Source organism: Rhamphochromis sp. 'chilingali' (genome assembly GCF_963969265.1).
Source record: "Rhamphochromis sp. 'chilingali' genome assembly, chromosome: 17".
Classification (NCBI taxonomy): domain Eukaryota; kingdom Metazoa; phylum Chordata; class Actinopteri; order Cichliformes; family Cichlidae; genus Rhamphochromis; species Rhamphochromis sp. 'chilingali'.
The window spans coordinates 20,760,150-20,777,964 of NC_137944.1; the positions used below are offsets into that span (position 1 = coordinate 20,760,150).

Sequence of the window (17,815 nt, forward strand, 5' to 3'; positions counted from 1 at the left end):
TCAACTCCACGTTCAGCGCTGTTTACTACTATCTATAAAATTACATTTCTCTTTCATTTGATTTGTACAGTTTGACACATTCTCTCTATTAATGTTGCTTTACCGTTATTTTCAGGCACAATAACAGGTTCACGTTTTTTCCTCTGGTTGTTTTTAAAACTTTTTGTCATTGTTGTGTTTTTGGGGGTTGGGGGATTGTTAGTTCACTGATGTCAAAAACTAAAGGGAAAACTCTACTTGTGTCTGTGCCATATAGCTGCATGGACACATCTTCAAAGACGTGGCTGCCCCATCAGAGTCAGTTTGGGTTGGTTGGTCAAGCGGAGGCTTGCTGTGGTGGTGGACCTGGAGTTTTAACCCCAAGTGAGTCAGTTTAGCCGAGACCCAGTCAAAGTCTCCTTTTTTTCTCCATCGTCAGCTTTGCGTATTGTCATTTCTTAGCCTCTTCTCCAGTCTGTCATGGTCCAGTAAGGTTTTTATCTGTTATATATGTTTTTCTATGTCCCCCCTCCTCCCCCTTAGTCTTCTGTTCTTTCTGAAATGCATCAACACTGCTGTTGCTAGTGGTTAATGAAGGGTTTAACATGCACTAGCCTCAGATATGCCGCCCTGCTTTTTTTTTTTTTTCCTTTTCCCTCCTCTGCCATGGTTTCCCAATCCTTTTCAGCATTATAAAGATTTACAAAAGTACCTCAGCACATTGATGATTTCATTTTTTATTTTTTATTTTTTTAAACCACTCGATCCTCCACTGGAGCGTCACTCACCGTCAGAGCCGCGCTCCGAGTTTTATTTTGACATCCTCTAGGTTTGATAGCGCCATTTGCCTTTTTACTCGGCTTTGATTCATTCCTCCTTCCTCCTCACTGTGCTCCCTTTACCTCCCCAGATGAAAGCAGTCATTTCTTTTCCCTTCAGGGACGGGGAGAGAAATCATTTTATTAGTCGGCGCAGTGTGTAAAGCTGTTGTCTTTGCTTTCGACATTAAGGCCTACAAAAAAACATGTTAGAAACAAAACAAACAAGGGGCGGTCAGAGGCGACTGTAGGGGGGATGGTTTTTGAGAATCGCCTCATTTTTGATGTGTGCTTTCACGAAATAATATAATATCTTAGCGGGGTCGATATCAAGAGCGGTATCCACATTGCTTCTTGATCTTCGTTCTCAGCTCTTTAATTTGGATCTGCTCATCTACAAGCATAGCATTAGAGCTTCTAAATACATTAGCAAAAACGGAGGTAGTTGGATAGAGAGCAGTGCACAAGCTGCGAACATGTTCCTATGGTAACTAGGCCACACTTCCCCTGGCTAGTACGTACACACACACACGCACGCACGCACACACACACACACACACACAGAGGGAGGAACAAGGCAGGAGAGAGACAGAAAACACACACGTGATGGAGAGCAACTTTAGATTGTTTATTCGGGTTACTGTTCTTGTGTCTTCCTCCGCTCAGAGGCCATTTTTATACAGTACTGTCTTGGCCTTCAGAAGTAGCGGTTACACTGCAGAATACTCAGTGTTTCTCCAGAAATATCTGCCAGTTTTCAAGCCGATCGCAGGTTCTTCCCCGTGGCTCCCTCGCTCCCATACTGCCCCTGCTTCCTCAACCCCTCCACCCACCTCTCCTCTCTCATCCTGCAGCTCTTCTGTGCGTTTTACTTCTCCTTGATTACAGTGCTGCTTCTAAACTTAGAAGCAGAGTGGCTCCGAAGAGTCAGAGGTGTCGCTTTTCTACTTAGAATAAAGCCAGCTGTCCACATTTTTGTGAGGCGTGTTGAATTTAAAGCATCTCGGTCTTTTGGGTGTATGTGCTGGGCTCATGAAACCGAGCTAGTAAGATCGTCATCTTTGGGTCCTCGCTCGAAAGGGTTTTTAAGTCTCCTAAACAGCCCTAATGTTTTCTCACTTCAAATTTAAATGCAGCGGGCACTTCAGGACTTTATACTTTATCTGATTCTCTAAATGCCAGCAGTTTGTACCTCTCTGCGCTCGCCATCTCCCGTGTCATTCTGTGTTTGGTAAATCACTGCTCACACTTAAACCGTGTCAAACCTCCTGGGGCAAGGCTGCCGGGCTGTCAAAGAGCCACGGAGTTGATGCTGCGAGGTTTTGCTTCTGTCAGTCATGCAGGATGATTGTTTGGACAGCTTGCTGTAAATGAATGGCCTTAACTTTCTACACTCATTACACCGTCTGCGTTTGCTTTTCAGCACCTGTGACGCTGCTCGAATTCACAATGGTGGATGAACCATGGGTCGTACTTGGCGTTTAGATGTTAAACTCTGGCTCTGAAGAGTCAGTTCATACAAATGAACACAAAATAAATTAAAATACATTAAAATACATTTCTCACTTGCTTCTTGTGTTAATGAGCCGTGCAAGCAGTTTTCTTATATTTCTCTATTTCTTCTTATAGATTATAGTGAATGCCTTTATGCCCATGGCCTATTCAGTTGCCTATTTTTTCTGGAAAAAGCCATAAATACTACTGGATTAAACACTATAGTCTGACACTTGAAACAAGAGTGTAATGAAGTGATTAAAAAAAACAAAGTGAAGTTTTTCTGCCATCATGAACAAAGTTGCGTTTACTTTCATCATACGGGCGCAGAGAGAATCTCAGATACATCAACACTTTGACTCGTTCTTAAATTACACACTTTAATGAGGCTGCATGTTTCAAATGTGATTTTAATCCTTTTTAGTTTATATTTGACCAGTTTACTAGTTTAAACAAAAAAAATCGACATAATTGTATTAGAATGTTGTTTTCTCACTAGAATCACAAACCCTTGCCCTAAACTGTGATGTAGAGGGAGATGCATTTCACCAGTTGAACATTTGAATACACTTTTTAAAAAGTTTATTTTTAAAAACATCTCTAAAATCTTTCGTAACAAATTTCTAAGCGTTGTGGTATAAAGAACTTTTGTTCTGTTCTTAATCAAGATGGTCCCACACTGCTTCAATAATCCTGAGGTTCAGGCTCTGGGGAGATTTTGATCTGCATGTTGGATCAAAATCTGACAGCACTTTTTTGGGTGCCATCAATTTTAATAAGATCCCCAACACCGCTGGCTTAAATGCAGTCCCAAACCATGACAGAGCCTCCACCTTTTTACACAGGACTGTAGACACTCATTGTTGCGCCTTTTCTGAGCTCTTCTGTTTGTATTGATGTAGATTTGAACCACTCCATCAGACCTGTTCTCGTGGATTTTCAGTCCAGTTGTTGTCAAATTTGGCACACCTCAGCCTTTTTTCCTGGTTTCCCTTCTTTAAGAATGGATTCTTCACAGCCATCGTTTCACTGAGACCATGTCTGATGAGGCTTCGGTGAACAGTACATGGCTCAATTGGAAGGTCCAGATCTATGTCTCAGATCTGCTAAAGATTAGGGTTTTTTTTTTTTTTTTTTTTAGGCCTGACAGTTCTTCTTTTGTCCTCTTTGTCCAGTTATCTGAATTGATTTATGGACACACTGCACACCATTCTGACACACACCAAGTTTTCAGATAATGGCTCTCTGAGAATCACCTTGTTGGTGAAAATTGATGCTTGTCAAACTTGACATTTTTCTTATATTCGCCTAAGACGTGTTTAAAAAGAAAAAAAAAGGCTAATTGTAACAAAGTGCGTAAAGATACAATTTAAAATAGGTTCTTTTAAGTTTGTTTCAACACAACACTGGTTCATTTCTTGAGTCAGATGCCTTCTAAACGCCAACAAAAAAATAATTAATCTGAAAATGGTCAGGTGTCAAAAGAGAAACTTTAAAAAAACTACGACAAAGTTAAAATGTAAAGAAATGAGGGATGGCTCAAGACTTATGCACTGTACTGAATATGCTTGTGTATGTGCAAATCTCACTGTAACCTGGATTAAAGGTTATCACTGATGTAGCTGGAAAATCCAATATGCATATAAATGTACGGGACATGCAACGACATCCAGACTGTTTCTTCCTTGGAGCCTGTCCCAGCTGTCATAGAGCCAGGATACTTCATGAAGGGCTAACTCAGAATGACAGGCAAGCGCACGCTCTCACATCCCCACCTACGGCCAGTACAGATTCACAAGTTCACCTGTCATGCACGTCTTAGGGAGGAGGCACCCACACAGGCGCAGGGAGAACATAGAAATGCCACACAGAAAGACCTCAGCCAATCAGCATGCTCACCCTGTAATAAAATACCAGCCAGCTGTTTCACTGAATTATGAAGTTGTGTATCATATTATAGACAATCTAAACCATTTCAGAGCTTATGATAGTGAAAGTCATGACCTGTCTAAAGGGTTAACTGTCAGACATTGTAAAACATATATTTGGTTATTATAAGTTATTAAATGTACAAAACTTCTATTCACTTGAACTTAATATCCAGTAGGGCTGCACGATTTTGCATAAAATGAGAATCACGATTTTTTTTGGCTTAGAATTGAGATCACGATTCTCTCACGATTTTCTTTTCCAGTATAAATATTTGTTGCACTTATTAACTGCACATCAACTTCGTAACAGTTGAGACTGAACATAAAAACAATAAATAAACATAAAAACAACAAATGTCTCACGTTTTGTGGTTGCCGCAAAATGTTGTACTGCTTGAAATTCCGTCTCCACCGTTGCTCGACGCTGCGTGTATAGAGCAGGTAGTGCAACAATAGAAAAATAGTTGTGGGACGGCACTGTGTAGCGTTTGTCTAGGGTGTTGATCATTTTCCTAAATCCCTTGTTTTGCACAGTGTTGATGGGAGCCATATCTTTGGTCAGGTGATAAGTAATAGCCTCCGTAATTTCTTTGTGCCTGCGGAAGTTCGACGGGTATAGGGAAGCGCTGTATAAATTTCCCGTTATTGATGTTTGGGTGGTTGACCGGGACGGATTTTCTCCTGTCACTTTCTCGTCATCCCTGACGTGCTCTCCGTTGTTTTTTCCCCTGCTAATGTTAGCATCACACGGCACAGCTTCTGTATCACGTGGTATAAGGCTCCTCCCTTGTCATTTGTCAAGCAGGAAGAGTGAGCGCTTGTTTTCATGCAGATTACGTCCCGGATCAAAATGCGGTGCAATCGTTGTCGTCGTCTTTTTTTTAAATCGTTGTCATTTGGAAATGAGATCGCACATAAGTATGAATCGAGATCGCGATTTTCTAACGATTAATCGTGCAGCCCGAATAGACAGTGATGAAATCTTAATCCATAGTTTGCTGAGCCTATTGTTACATTACCATTAGGGTAGGATTAACTGCCGCTACCTTGACAGTTTGGCTTACTTTATGGGTACTCGGAGCTGTCATAAAAAGAGCAACTTCCCATGGCATAATCACGGGTTGGTTGTTGACATGGCAGTATTTACTCATTGGAATATGGCAATTACGGAGACTTCCATATGACATGAAAACAACATCTGCCCCAGCAGGCCTGGTCTGTGAGTCACCGGAGCCTCCTTGTTGTCATATGCTTCAGACCACACATAACGAGATTTGGTGCGTGTGAACTGGAAACACTGTCACTCCGGGACAAACCGGACGTAGGCCTCAAAGGCCGTCTAACATAGCAGCATGAATGTGGATTTTTATCCTGCTTGAAAATAGAGATGCAGTAACAAGAGAGAGAGAGAGCAACTCTCCCTGAAGGCCAAGAGCTATACTATTTTATGTTTTTATTACAGCATGCTCACCGTGGCCTGTTATGCTGATATTGTGACGTTGTAGGGCGTCATATTGAAAAAATAAAAAGTGTGTTGCACAGCTCTCTCCAAGCCCTTCCATATGACATATTACTTGATATGGTTTCAAGAAATGCTTTTTTTCAAGGTGACCTTCATTGGGTGCTAACAATGAAGGTCAAGCTTAGCCAACCTAGGTACTCGTGTCCCCTAAGACCTGGTATATTGTTGTGAAGTTAAAAAATTGCGGGGACTGCTAACAAACAAACAAACAGAAGCGATTATGTACTGTACTATGTCAGAGGGAGAAACTATGGAAAGGTGTTAAAAGTAAAAGCACTTTAATTGTCTTAAACTGATTTTTAAAAACTTTTATAACAAAGAGGACGCCGTTTTATAAACCTATTGACTTTATTTAACCTACATAAATCGAGCACAATATGTTTTCTGCATTGTGTTTACATTCGACTAAATAACCCTGAAACCTACATTTTCCTCTGCTATGGTCTGTGGGAATTTGAGCCATACTTTTACTTGTTTATTTATTTCTTTTTGAGTCATAGTTGTGCGCTTCAGAGACACAAACTCTAAAATAACATTATGAGCGAATAAAACTGCGAGGGGCTATTAACAGCTTTTATAATATGTGTGAAAACCTGCTCACGTTGAGTCTTAGGACTGTCTTTTTTTTTTCTTTTTTTGTTTGATTACAGCCAAAATCCAAGAACTAATTATGGTATTATTTTAGGTAAAGACTCAGTTTTTTGCTTGATACTGATTGAATACCTCATCTCAGGGTACCTGCAGATCTGATACCAGCCTTCAGCTAACATGCTAGCACTATGCCTCTCATTACACTGATTGCTGTGAAGATTTGAGCTCCACAGACTGTAATTACTGCAGCTGCCTTTGGTGATCCTCTGAATTTTCTTTTTTCTTCATCTAAGGGAAGTGACTACTAAACTCTGACAGTCCCCTAACTTTTCATGCAGGTATCATCATCAGAAATAGAAAGGTTTATGATCAAATACCTTTAAAACTAATGAGCTTCACTGTATATTGGAGTTAGCTCTAATTAGCAACGAGTAAGTTGTGTGTGTGTCTGTGTGTATCCCATCCTCTATTTAGGCTAAAAGCAAGAAAACAGATTAAGTGAGGGGAAAACAGTTGTCTAGTGTCTAATTAGAGTTCTCATTATAGCTAATATTATCATCCTAGGATGCAAACATCTGACAAGATAGCATTGTCATTATGAGTGAAAGCGTGCTAATGTTAGTGTTTACCTCAAATCACCTTCTGTGGAGAATTAGAGGCTCTGGCATGGCTGCAGCCCCTCAGTCTTGTTGAGCACCAGTAATGCTACGGTCCAGTGTTTTTTGAAGTGTCCTATTATGTAAGGTGGCATGAGACGCAGGATTAGTGAGGTTGCCTGTTGTGACGGCATCATTGGTTCAGCTAATGCTTATTTGGTAGATTTGGTGAACTGGTGGGTTATTAGTGTTTTTTGTAGATTTCACAAGTGTGTTTTCTGGAATCAACAGAGTTTTGATCTTTTTTTTTTTTTTTTTTTGTAGACATCTGCAGAAAAATCATGCTGTCGTGATCAGTCAGTTTCAAGGATAACTCATTATTATATACATCAGCTTTCGCACCTGATTGAGGATGGGGGGGGATTATTACCTGAAAATGATTTTATTCAAATGATTCTATAAAAGCAAAGTTTCCAGATATGTATTAATAGAGATATACATGCTAAAGGTTGAGTATGTTTCTCCAACACCCACTCACAGTCTTCCTCTTTCTGTTTTCTCTCTCTGTATCACAGTTAGCTAGAGGCTGTTGCCACCCACGCACTCAGTCCTGACAGCAATTTACATTCAGAATAGCCGATGCGAACGTATCCATGTGTTCTGATATGTCACGTTTCCTTAGATCACTGCATGCTGCAAGTGACTTTCTCAGTGGCAGGTGAAAATACAACCTAAATATTTGTCTGCTTGGTCATTTGATCCATTTGCTCTCGCGCTGAGACACGAGGCAGAGTTGGGATTCAGCCCCACAACGATCGAGGAAGATTTCCGCTCCCGCCCATCCCTCGTGGTCGGGCCGACAGGTCTGAGCATTTTTCTCACGCGTCTGTCGGGAGAAACAGATGCGTTGTGCTGCGTGTTGGTGTGTTTCATCATCTTTACTGTGCAGTTGTGTGCCCGTATCTTCTGCAGTTCAAGTAGAAGCCCTTGGAGTTGTTTCCATGGATACCAAACAATTAGCTGGGATTCAGAATAGAACCTGGAGAGTCGCCTATTTAGAGGCTTTGGGAGTGAGGAAATCATAGGATGACAGAGTGTCTTGATTCTGCATTGCAAAGGGAAGAAAAAAGGGCTCCCGTGGGTAATGGGTAACTTCTAAAGGAAAAATAAATAAATAAATAAAATGCTCCAGCAGATCAATCAGAGACAAAAATAGAACAGCAGAGCGACTGTGAACATGAAACACGATCACGTTTCCTTATGTGCTGTGAAACATATGGACGCTCTGAAGCTAGCTTAAAAGAATGCATGCATATAAAAGGGAATATGACCGTATTGCACAACCTGGGCTCACTTGCGGGCCGTATTGTAGCTTTTGACATGGCACATTCCCACTTGTGAAAGGCTGAACAGTGTGTAGCTGAAAATGTGATTGCTTTTTAAAAAATAAAACTTTTTTTAAGAAAAACCTTCATTCTTGGGGACATGAGGAAAGGCTAAATATAGATTGTGCTCCCATAGGTTTGCACATAAAGGTACACAAGCAGCCTATTATCTGAAGACTATATATATATAAAGTGATATCATATGTATGATGTGATTGTTGCAATAGCCAGGAGGTGATTAGCATCTGCTTGACTCAGAGAGAGGGAAACATGCTAGCTTTATTCTGCCTTAAAATAGCTTTGAAGATGTTAGCGAAGTTGGCGAAGGTACATTTGGGATCAGATTAACAAAATATAGATTAAGTAATTTGTTTACATTTTAAAAACTGAATGTTGTGGTTTCTATTGATGTTTATGTTCCAGAGTATTTGCTAGCTATGGCCTGTAACCTTAGACTAGAGCGACCTTGTTTTATTTCTTTTAGCTAAAGCTAAACAGTTATAGGCCATTGCCTGATATTTACTTACAGATAGGGCAGTCAAGACATTAGATTTTCTATGTATGATTACAGTGGCCAATGGAATTAAAGATGGTGACATTATCATGTTAACTATAGAAAATGTGTTACAGGAACAGCTAGGTACTAGCTAGGTTAGCTAGATGTAATTTGATTGAGATTCTGCAGTCAGTAAAAGAAAGAGCAAATAGAGGAAATATTGGAAAGTCTGGTTGTTCTTCATTGCCTCATTGCTTGGCTGTTTTTGTGCACAGCTGGGATTCTCGATCTGTGTCCTTGACTGGCTTTTTTTTTTTTTTTTTTTAATGCTGCATCACATTTTATGGTGGGTGGTAAGGTGTTATATCATTAATTATAATCTCTGGAGAGAGTGCATTTATTTGTGGTGCTAAAACCAATATCATATAGCTCCATATAGTCCTAATGGTAAACTGGTATTAGTTGGACATAAGTAAAGGAAAAAGTTGACGCATCTTAATTTAACCAGTTTAATCTGACCGTGTCAGCAAACACAGAAACATTTTGGCCTTGCGGTCTGATGAAATCCAACAAACTGGTTATTGATTCTGTGTTATGTGAGTGTTATCGTGAGATCAGTGTTCCAGTTTTTCCCACAGTTACTATTTTAACTTGGTGTTTGAGGAACTTGAACAGTTAATGAATACCTCTCTTAGATTTCTGTCGTTCATATTTAAAGATGGGGATAATGTGGGATGGATATATTCGTACTCTGTGACCCTCACGCTCCTCTGCGCTGGAATTGCCTTCCAGGTCACCACATAGACACACACACACACTCGTGCAGAGAAAGTCTCAAAGATAGATCCATCACCATGTTTACTCAGTTGCTACTAGCCTAAAGTCAAACCAAGACCATGGGTTTCAAGATGACTCATCAGAGTGTGGGTCTTCCTCCGAATATAGTTCTCACATCAGGGTTTCTTTTTCTTTTTTTGCGTCATTTTCCACTGGCATTAGATATAAAAAGTTTTCCCTTCTGATGACGAATATCTGTTTGGGCATGCAGTTTTTTTTCAGACACTGTGTTGTTTTTTGTGTTTTTCTCGGGGGGCTGTAGATGTATGTTCTTGTTGCTGGTGTTCTTCAGCTTGAACTTCTCTGTGCTGGTATCTGGCCTGCTAATAATGTGTGTTCTGTCAGTGTTTTCTGATGATGTTTTCCTTTCTTGATGGGACTGAAGTGGCAGCTGCAAGGTAATGACGCAAGCTATGAGTAGGAAGTTTGTTGTGAAAGCAGTAAAACATTTCTAACTAATGGAAAACTAACTGTATTGTGACCTCAGAGAGAATGAAACAAAATGTAACAATAAAGAGCTGGCTGCCAGATTGTACTAGCTGGAGTTGCCTTAACATTGGTTGACATAAATATTGAACTGAATGTGTATGTAAATACAACCCAATTTAAAGACACAATAAGTGATAAATTTAAATGGCTTGAACTAAGTAGATGTAAGTTTAAAATTACAAAATTCTTACTGGTTTCAATCCCTGATATCCCCACAAAGTCTCAGCGTTTAATAATTATTGTGTTCGAGTTGTGCTCCTGCATTTTTGAAGGTTTCAGTCTTTTCCATTTCTTATTTGTTTAACTCTGTTATTCTTGCTGCTTTTGTTTGGCACTTTTTCTTCATAGACCAATCTCGCAGGGCAAGTTTTGCCTCTGCAAGACAGTCAAGCATGGAAACTCCTCCCAATACGACCCCACAGCCTTTCAGACAGCCGGTAAGTACAATAAAACCATACAATGCACGCTCAAGTATGTGATGTAAGCTTTATGCTTGTGTAGAAAACCCCATAGGGTAGCTAGCTCCTCTGTAAACTTCCCACTGTAAAACCATAACTTATTTTCCTCCTGTTTTTTTTTTTTTTTTTTTTTATTTTTAGAGCTTTCTCAATCGAAGGTTGAAGGGTTCCATCAAGAGGGCAAAAAGTCAGCCCAAACTTGACCGGACCAGCAGCTTCAGACAGATGATTTTGCCCCGGTTTCGTAGTGCTGACCAAGAAAGGTAAGTAATCATAATATATATTTCCAGTTTGTGATCTGTCCATTGCTCTCCATTCCAGATTTTAAATATTATTACCTCAGAGCGACGATGTGCTCACAGTTCATCCAATATTCATAATGAAAAGTCAGAGGAGGCCATGGCTGCAGTTTGAAAGAGAATTTTTGATATGGTAATGGTCTGTAATCCAGAGACAAAAGGCAACCTGGAAAGTTACTGCTTTGCCATTTCACTGATTTTATGACAAAAACAAAAGATAAAAAAAAAGATTAGAGCATGAATTTGAATGCTGAAGGAAGTTAAAGTATGCAGAAGATACACAGACAAACCGCAACTGAATATAAAGAACCAGAGGCTGTAAACATTAACATTGTTTTCTGCTAGCTGATGTAAGCTGGAAAAATTAGACTGCAGATATCGCCAGCAGGTGTGGAATTAGTAACGTCCTGGTTATAACGAGCTCAATTGTATCATAGCCATCACTAAGATAGTGGATACAGTCCATTTATGCACCGAGCTTGGGAGCTAAACCATCAGCAATCAGAATCTGTTCTTTCTTGGGTGTCTGACAATTCTGTTTTTGTGCACTGTGTGTTATTTCAGTGGCTACTTCACATCACAATGGCAAAACCTCTTAACTTTTTTCCTGAAAGCCGTGAGGTTTTTTTTCCCCTTCTTTTCGTTGAGTTGCTAATGTCAGTAGAGTAGAGAGGCAATCAGTTAAGATTGCCTGTTACAAGCCGACTGACAAGCTGATTCATTTCAGTAAACTCAGGGATTTTGTTGTTACAGCCCTACTTACTCTGGTATGAATGACCAGTTGCCAAAATGTTAGCAAGCTCTAACCAACAGAAAATACATTTTATTGTCAGGCGCCTGGTCCGAACACTCATCCAGAACCATTCGTCTGTAAATGATTAATCTATACGGACCTTTTTTGCAGCAAACATCTGACTTATCACAGCTGGAGAAGTCGGTGTTATTTCCAGTAAGATTAACTTTGACTCTTTTCTATTCAAGTGTGCCACTTATTAATTTTCATTTTTTTGTATTTGCACTTTTCCAGCTGTGATGTCTGCTGTGAAAAAGGCCTATGGAGGACAACAGATCAATAAAAGAAAAAAGTAACGGGTCTGCACGCTGGCTTTAAAGCTTCCAAATATAGCTTAGGCAACATGGGTAAAAAAGGGACTGTTTTAACTTTAATGGTGACAAAAAGTGTATAAACACTGAACTGGCTACATCAATGCTGACATCATTATTTGGCTATTCTATGATAGGTCTCTATGCATGATAATATTAAATCCATTATCACTGATTGAAATGCTCTTTTCTTCTCTTAGGGCGTTTCTTTAAACGGTGTCTTTAAATCAACCGTACCTGCGCTTCGGATTATTACTCACATGTCATGCTCACATGCAATCATTAAGATTTGTGTTACCGTGATTAGAGATATGCATTAATCCTTTCATCACAAATCTATTTTGTGCTTTTAAAGGGACACGTTTGTCCTCAAGTGGCTCAAGCAGAATGTGTATGAATCTCCGAGGAGCTCATGACAGCCTTCGCTCCCACTGTAGCTCCTTATCAGCCACAAAAGCAGAGCCCCGTTGAAAGAAGGACGCTGCCTTTAGCGATACCTTCACAGATGGTTTCAGCCAGTGACGAAAGATCTTCATTTGAGTGATATTAATAGAAGAGCAGTCTATCCAATCATTGCAACGATGCTCTCTGAGCTGCGATTTATTACAGATGAACAGAAAATAAATAGGGGGTGAAGGCTTGTATTATCACAACACGGAAAAGGTTTGTTACTTCAGTTTGTTTTATGTCTGCACAAAAAGATTAAACAATAGCAGCTTAATTAGATGCACATTTATTTAAATATGTACTCATACTCATGTATTTTTTATTGAGATGTCTGTATGAGAAGCCTGCTCATATATACAATTAGAATCACTGGTTTTCATCAGCACAAAGTCAGGAAAATAGAGCTGAAATGAGTGTAGTGTTGAAATCCGTTGGGCATTGCAGTGGAGACACTAGTGTGATTTTTCTTGTCGGGATGCAATAGCTTGCAGCTCTAGAGGCTTTCACCGCAGCTTTTTCTTGTTTTGCATTCTGAACTGAGGTCACATCCCGATGGATTCTCGCTTGCATTGTGATCAAAATTTTATGCAGTCCTCACACAATCCAGTCACGATGCACATATGGGAAGTACAAAGATGTAGAGAGGGAGAAGGTAAAAATCTAATGCTGACACTACACTTTGCCCTCACTACAGGAGATGCTGTAACAGACGCATTTAGGGCAGGTGTGGCTGACCGATCCTGGAAGTAATCAGTGTGTCATTTTTGCAAAGCGCGTAGAAATCCTCTGTTGTAAAATTCAGATTGCCGGTTCAGATGTTAAAGCAAGTTTTGCATTAACCCGAGGGTTTCTGTGGGGGCAGCAGTGAAGGAGGAGGAGGTGGTGGCGGGAGCTAAACGGCGATGGGGTTAAAGTCTGCCTTGGTCGATCTGCCTTTCCCCTCTAACCACAGCCGTTCACCGCTGCCTCAGACAGCTGCCTTCACAGCCTGCTCCGCGTTCTGCCCACACACGCTTAATTCACTCAGTAGTGTTAAGTTGACTTTGCAATAAACCCACAGCATTCAACTTCACACTCTAGCTTTCCAACGCAGCTGCTCGGCCTTTGCTGCCAAGTCGGTTTACCATGTCCTGCGTTCTGCGATGGCACCGTCAGCTCCCTTAACATGATGATTCACTCGTCTTCTGATCAGTATTAAAATGCAGCCTTAAATTTCTCTTCTCCTTTTACTGCATCATTATCCATTCAGTCAGGACCAGGATAGTCAGAAGATTGTTACTTCCTGTTGCAGTAATTTATATTTATAGCAGCGTGATTCTGCTCTGGGATCATCATAAGGGTATATAATGTGCATGGACCAGTTACTGCTACTCCAGGCATCAGTTACTACAGATATGACATTGATTAGGCCAGATACAACATGAAAGAAAAGCTGGGATGTAGGTGGGTTGTAAAGTGGCTTGCAGATGTGTAGTAACTGCAATAACAGCTATCAAATGAAATGTGTGTGACCTGCGTAACTGATGCTGCGCTAAGTATGTGCATTCAAAGCACCACTACATGCTGAGTCATACTTTTGGTGCAATTAGACCCCATATTCTTTTGCTAATCGTACTTTAAAGTTAATTTTGAAAAGCTTCCATTGTGAGAAATTTGCTTGATCACTTTCTGACCAAGGTTTGTTCACAAATACATTATTTTTCCCCATTCTTTTTTAAAAGATCCCTGTCTACATCAAAATGCAAATGCCACAACAACATACTTGATGTGGCGATATAACCTTAACCGTACAGAAATGTTTATCAGTCAAAAGCCTACAAACAGTGACACAATACTACGATATCTAAGAGGAAAAAAAGGTGATAAAGGAACACACCTTTAAAAATCGCAAGACTAAATCTCAGTTTTCACTAGCTGGTTAACGTTGCTTTGGCTTGCAGGAACATCTAAAGCTCAAAAACATTCAAAATCACTGTATTTTTCTTATTTCTTGCATGGAGTATATAAAGGGTTAATGACCGAGCCTTCGAGGATTTTGTTTGTTAGGAGAACAGCTAGGTGTTTGCTTAATAAGATTTTATAAACACTGTATGTTCCTTTTTTTTCTTTCATTAAAGCCAGTTTTGGAAAACATTATAGGAATAGACTGACATTTTGGGTAATCTATTTCCATATCTTTGGAATCAGCCGTTAATTCCAGTTCTCGTCTAACTAGAAAGCGAGGAGTGTTATTTTTAATTACAGAATTTAAAAATAAAATTTTTAACCATTCAGTCTAAACTGAGCCTCCAGTCGTGACTATAGAGCAGCCCATAGCCCTCTACATCTCTAATGTCTGTCTGCCAGCAAATCAATTTAATGGTTCTCATTCAGTCTCTGTTTGCTGCAGCCTGAAAAGCTACAGTTAAACCAAAAGGACAGGCGCCCACTCACTAGTTGAGATGGTAACACACACAGCAAGTTAAACAATAGTTTATATTTAGGTTTCCTCCTTTTCCCATTACTGTGAGCAACAAAATCCCTTTCCTTGCTCCATTTTTTCCCAGTTCTGTTGCCTGTTAAAGACAGCTTCTTTCACATTTCTGCGTTCAGTTCCACCACTTTTTCTGTTCTTTGACAGAGCTGCCCTCTTCAAAGGTTATTCCATGATCAAGCCATAATCCTCCCTGCGTTTTTATACCTGCACTAGAGTGCACACTGCTGAGCTGCTTCTCAGCACTTGAATTTACATTACTAGACGGTAATATCGACCTTTAAATTCAGTTTTTGTTACTGTAGTTTAGTTAAAGGTATATTTGCATTTTCAGATGACACCACGAGCTGGGCTGGTATAGGCCGTTTCCTAATACACATTATGAGTCACATGAGCAAAGTCAATACACCAAACTGAAAACGCAAGAACTGAAAATCTGGTGTGGTTTACTTTTTCCATAAACTCATTATAAAAGGATCACATCTAAAATAATTGTGTTGAAATTGCAGGAGTGACACATGAGGATGTTTGAGCTACAGTGACTCATATTGTGTGAAAACACCACCATAATCACATCTGAATTCTGAAAGTAAGTCAATATCTTCCTCTTCTTCTCTAGGACTCGCTTGATGCAGAGCTTCAAAGAATCCCACTCCCATGAGTCCCTCCTTTCTCCTAGCAGTGCCGCAGAGGCTTTGGACCTAGTTTTGGATGAAGACGCCATAATCAAACCCGTCCATTCTAGCATTTTAGGACAAGAGTACTGCTTTGAGGTGCGTTGCGGTTGTTTAACCTTTTCCCTCTCCGTGGTTTCACCTCCCTGCTGCTGGATTTGTTTTATCTCACTGTATTTATGTTGCAATTCAGGTGCCACTACAAAGCCACTTCACACCTCACTTGAAAAATAAATGAGGTGACCCAGTGGTTTATGGAATTAGTGCTTTAATAATTGAGTTAATTATATAAAATTGGAAACTGAGAATTGATAGAGTTTGGTCTGTTCGGAGTTACCAAAAAGCACAAAAAAAAGAAGTAATTTGAAGACACAGGACCAGATTTACTAACTGGACTAAGTACCTCGAGGCTGCAAAAATGTGCCAATGGAGTGTAAGGTTCTGCAAGTGATCTATAAGCATGGGCAGCAAATACTTTTCACAAGTGACCCGATGCGATATATGATGTAAGAGCAGCACAAATTAGTGAGTCAGAAATGATCAGATCTGCGCAAGTTTTTCTCTCCATCAACAGCATGCCAGTTCAGCTGCAGGAGAATCGATATGTTTTGATACGAGGGCTAACTTTACTATTAGAAAGTGATGGAGACTGTGTAAGATGTAGCATCTGTTTATGGATAAATCAGACAGCCTAGATGTTAGACCTCAGCTTAGATAGCAGAACGTACTCAGAGAAAAGACTGCTTCATTATAGACGTATAAACCTGAAATCAGCATATAGCAGCTGACCTTCGTGTAGAACCCGAACACATATTATTTACCTTATGGTCTTGGCCACTCTAGATGTTTATAAAGCTGCTAATAATGTGCAAGTAAGACCATGTGGGGGTGCAGCTATGTATTAAAAAGCCAAATATAGGCAGTTTTTGCAAAATCCCAAATTAGAATTAGTGAAACCTGATTGACATAGTTGTCTTTATTTCAGTTTGTTATGTAATAAAACTGTTACTAGAGAGAAGTAAAAAAAAAAATAATATAAGAAAATGACACAAAAGTCCATTTGTGATGTTGCAGAGCTCAGTGTGTGCGCATGCAGAGACTTTTATGTACTTTGGGCTAATCTTAGTGTAGAAATGTGGCTAAAAACCTGAAACACTGAGAGGTAACTAGGCAGAACAACACAGCTGGCGTACTCAGGTGTCCCCTGTAGAGGTGGGATGCAGAGGAACTCTGGCCATGAGGTGAGCCACTTTTCTGAAGAGCATGAGGGGGATCAAGGACAGGCCTTCCAACAAGTTATCAAGTCACTCAGAGGCGACTGAGCAAAGCAGCAAAAGGCTTTGGAAGAAGAGGAAGGACTCTAACTGGGCTAAGAAATGTCTGCCATGGGGGGTAAAAGCAGAACGGGCATATACCTGGGGTGCCAGGTATTGCAGTTGAGCTTTCTGGTGGTGTCATGGCGCTGTCAGTGAAACACCAGTGAAAGAGGGTGCCCAACTGGTGGCCTTGACAATGTTTTTTGCCCCTTTCTCGATGACAAATACTGTTACAGATTCCAACAAAAAGTCCTATGAGCTGAACTAAGTTAATTGAAAAACACTAAAGATGATCAAAAATAAAAATCATTGTTAACTATAGTTTTCTAAGGAATCTTTCTTGATCATGAACGCAAAAAAGTGATATGTTTTATCCACAGGTAACGACTAGTTCAGGGACAAAATGTTTTGCCTGCCGTTCAGCTTCAGAAAGAGACAAATGGATCGAAAACCTGCAACGAGCTATCAAGCCCAACAAGGTAGATTCAGTAGAACAGATTATATTTCATCCTAGTATTACACTCTCACTGAAAAGGATCGACTACATTGCAACATTATGAGACAGTTTTAAGTAAGGACTGTTATAATGCAGTAACAGAACTCCTCGTTTCACTTCCAGGATAACAGCAGACGGGTGGATAATGTCCTCAAGTTGTGGATCATCGAAGCGCGAGACCTTCCAGCTAAGAAACGCTATTATTGTGAGCTGTGTCTGGATGACATGCTGTATGCACGCACCACCAGCAAGCCCCGCACCGACACCGTCTTCTGGGGCGAGCATTTTGAATTTAACAATTTGCCTACCATTCGTAGCCTTCGTTTGCACCTCTACAAGGAAACGGACAAAAAAAGACGCAAGGTAACGGAAGTGTCTCGTGAAGTCATTTTTAATGCTTTTCGCCTAAA

At 40.2% G+C, this 17,815-nt stretch overlaps 1 protein-coding gene across 1 annotated transcript in view; it reads left to right on the forward strand.

The window, feature by feature from the left end:
• Window positions 1–209: 209 nt before the first annotated feature.
• Window positions 210–17,815, forward strand: part of LOC308385265 (ras/Rap GTPase-activating protein SynGAP-like) — a gene marked incomplete at its 5' end in the record, with an annotated part of 48,501 nt that continues 30,895 nt past the window's right edge. Inside the window, 6 exons of the mRNA XM_080864097.1 lie at window positions 210–363; window positions 10,487–10,575; window positions 10,738–10,859; window positions 15,539–15,692; window positions 17,290–17,388; window positions 17,529–17,768. Coding sequence (XP_080720223.1) covers window positions 210–363; window positions 10,487–10,575; window positions 10,738–10,859; window positions 15,539–15,692; window positions 17,290–17,388; window positions 17,529–17,768 — 858 coding nt within the window. The remainder of the gene's footprint in view (window positions 364–10,486; window positions 10,576–10,737; window positions 10,860–15,538; window positions 15,693–17,289; window positions 17,389–17,528; window positions 17,769–17,815) is intronic.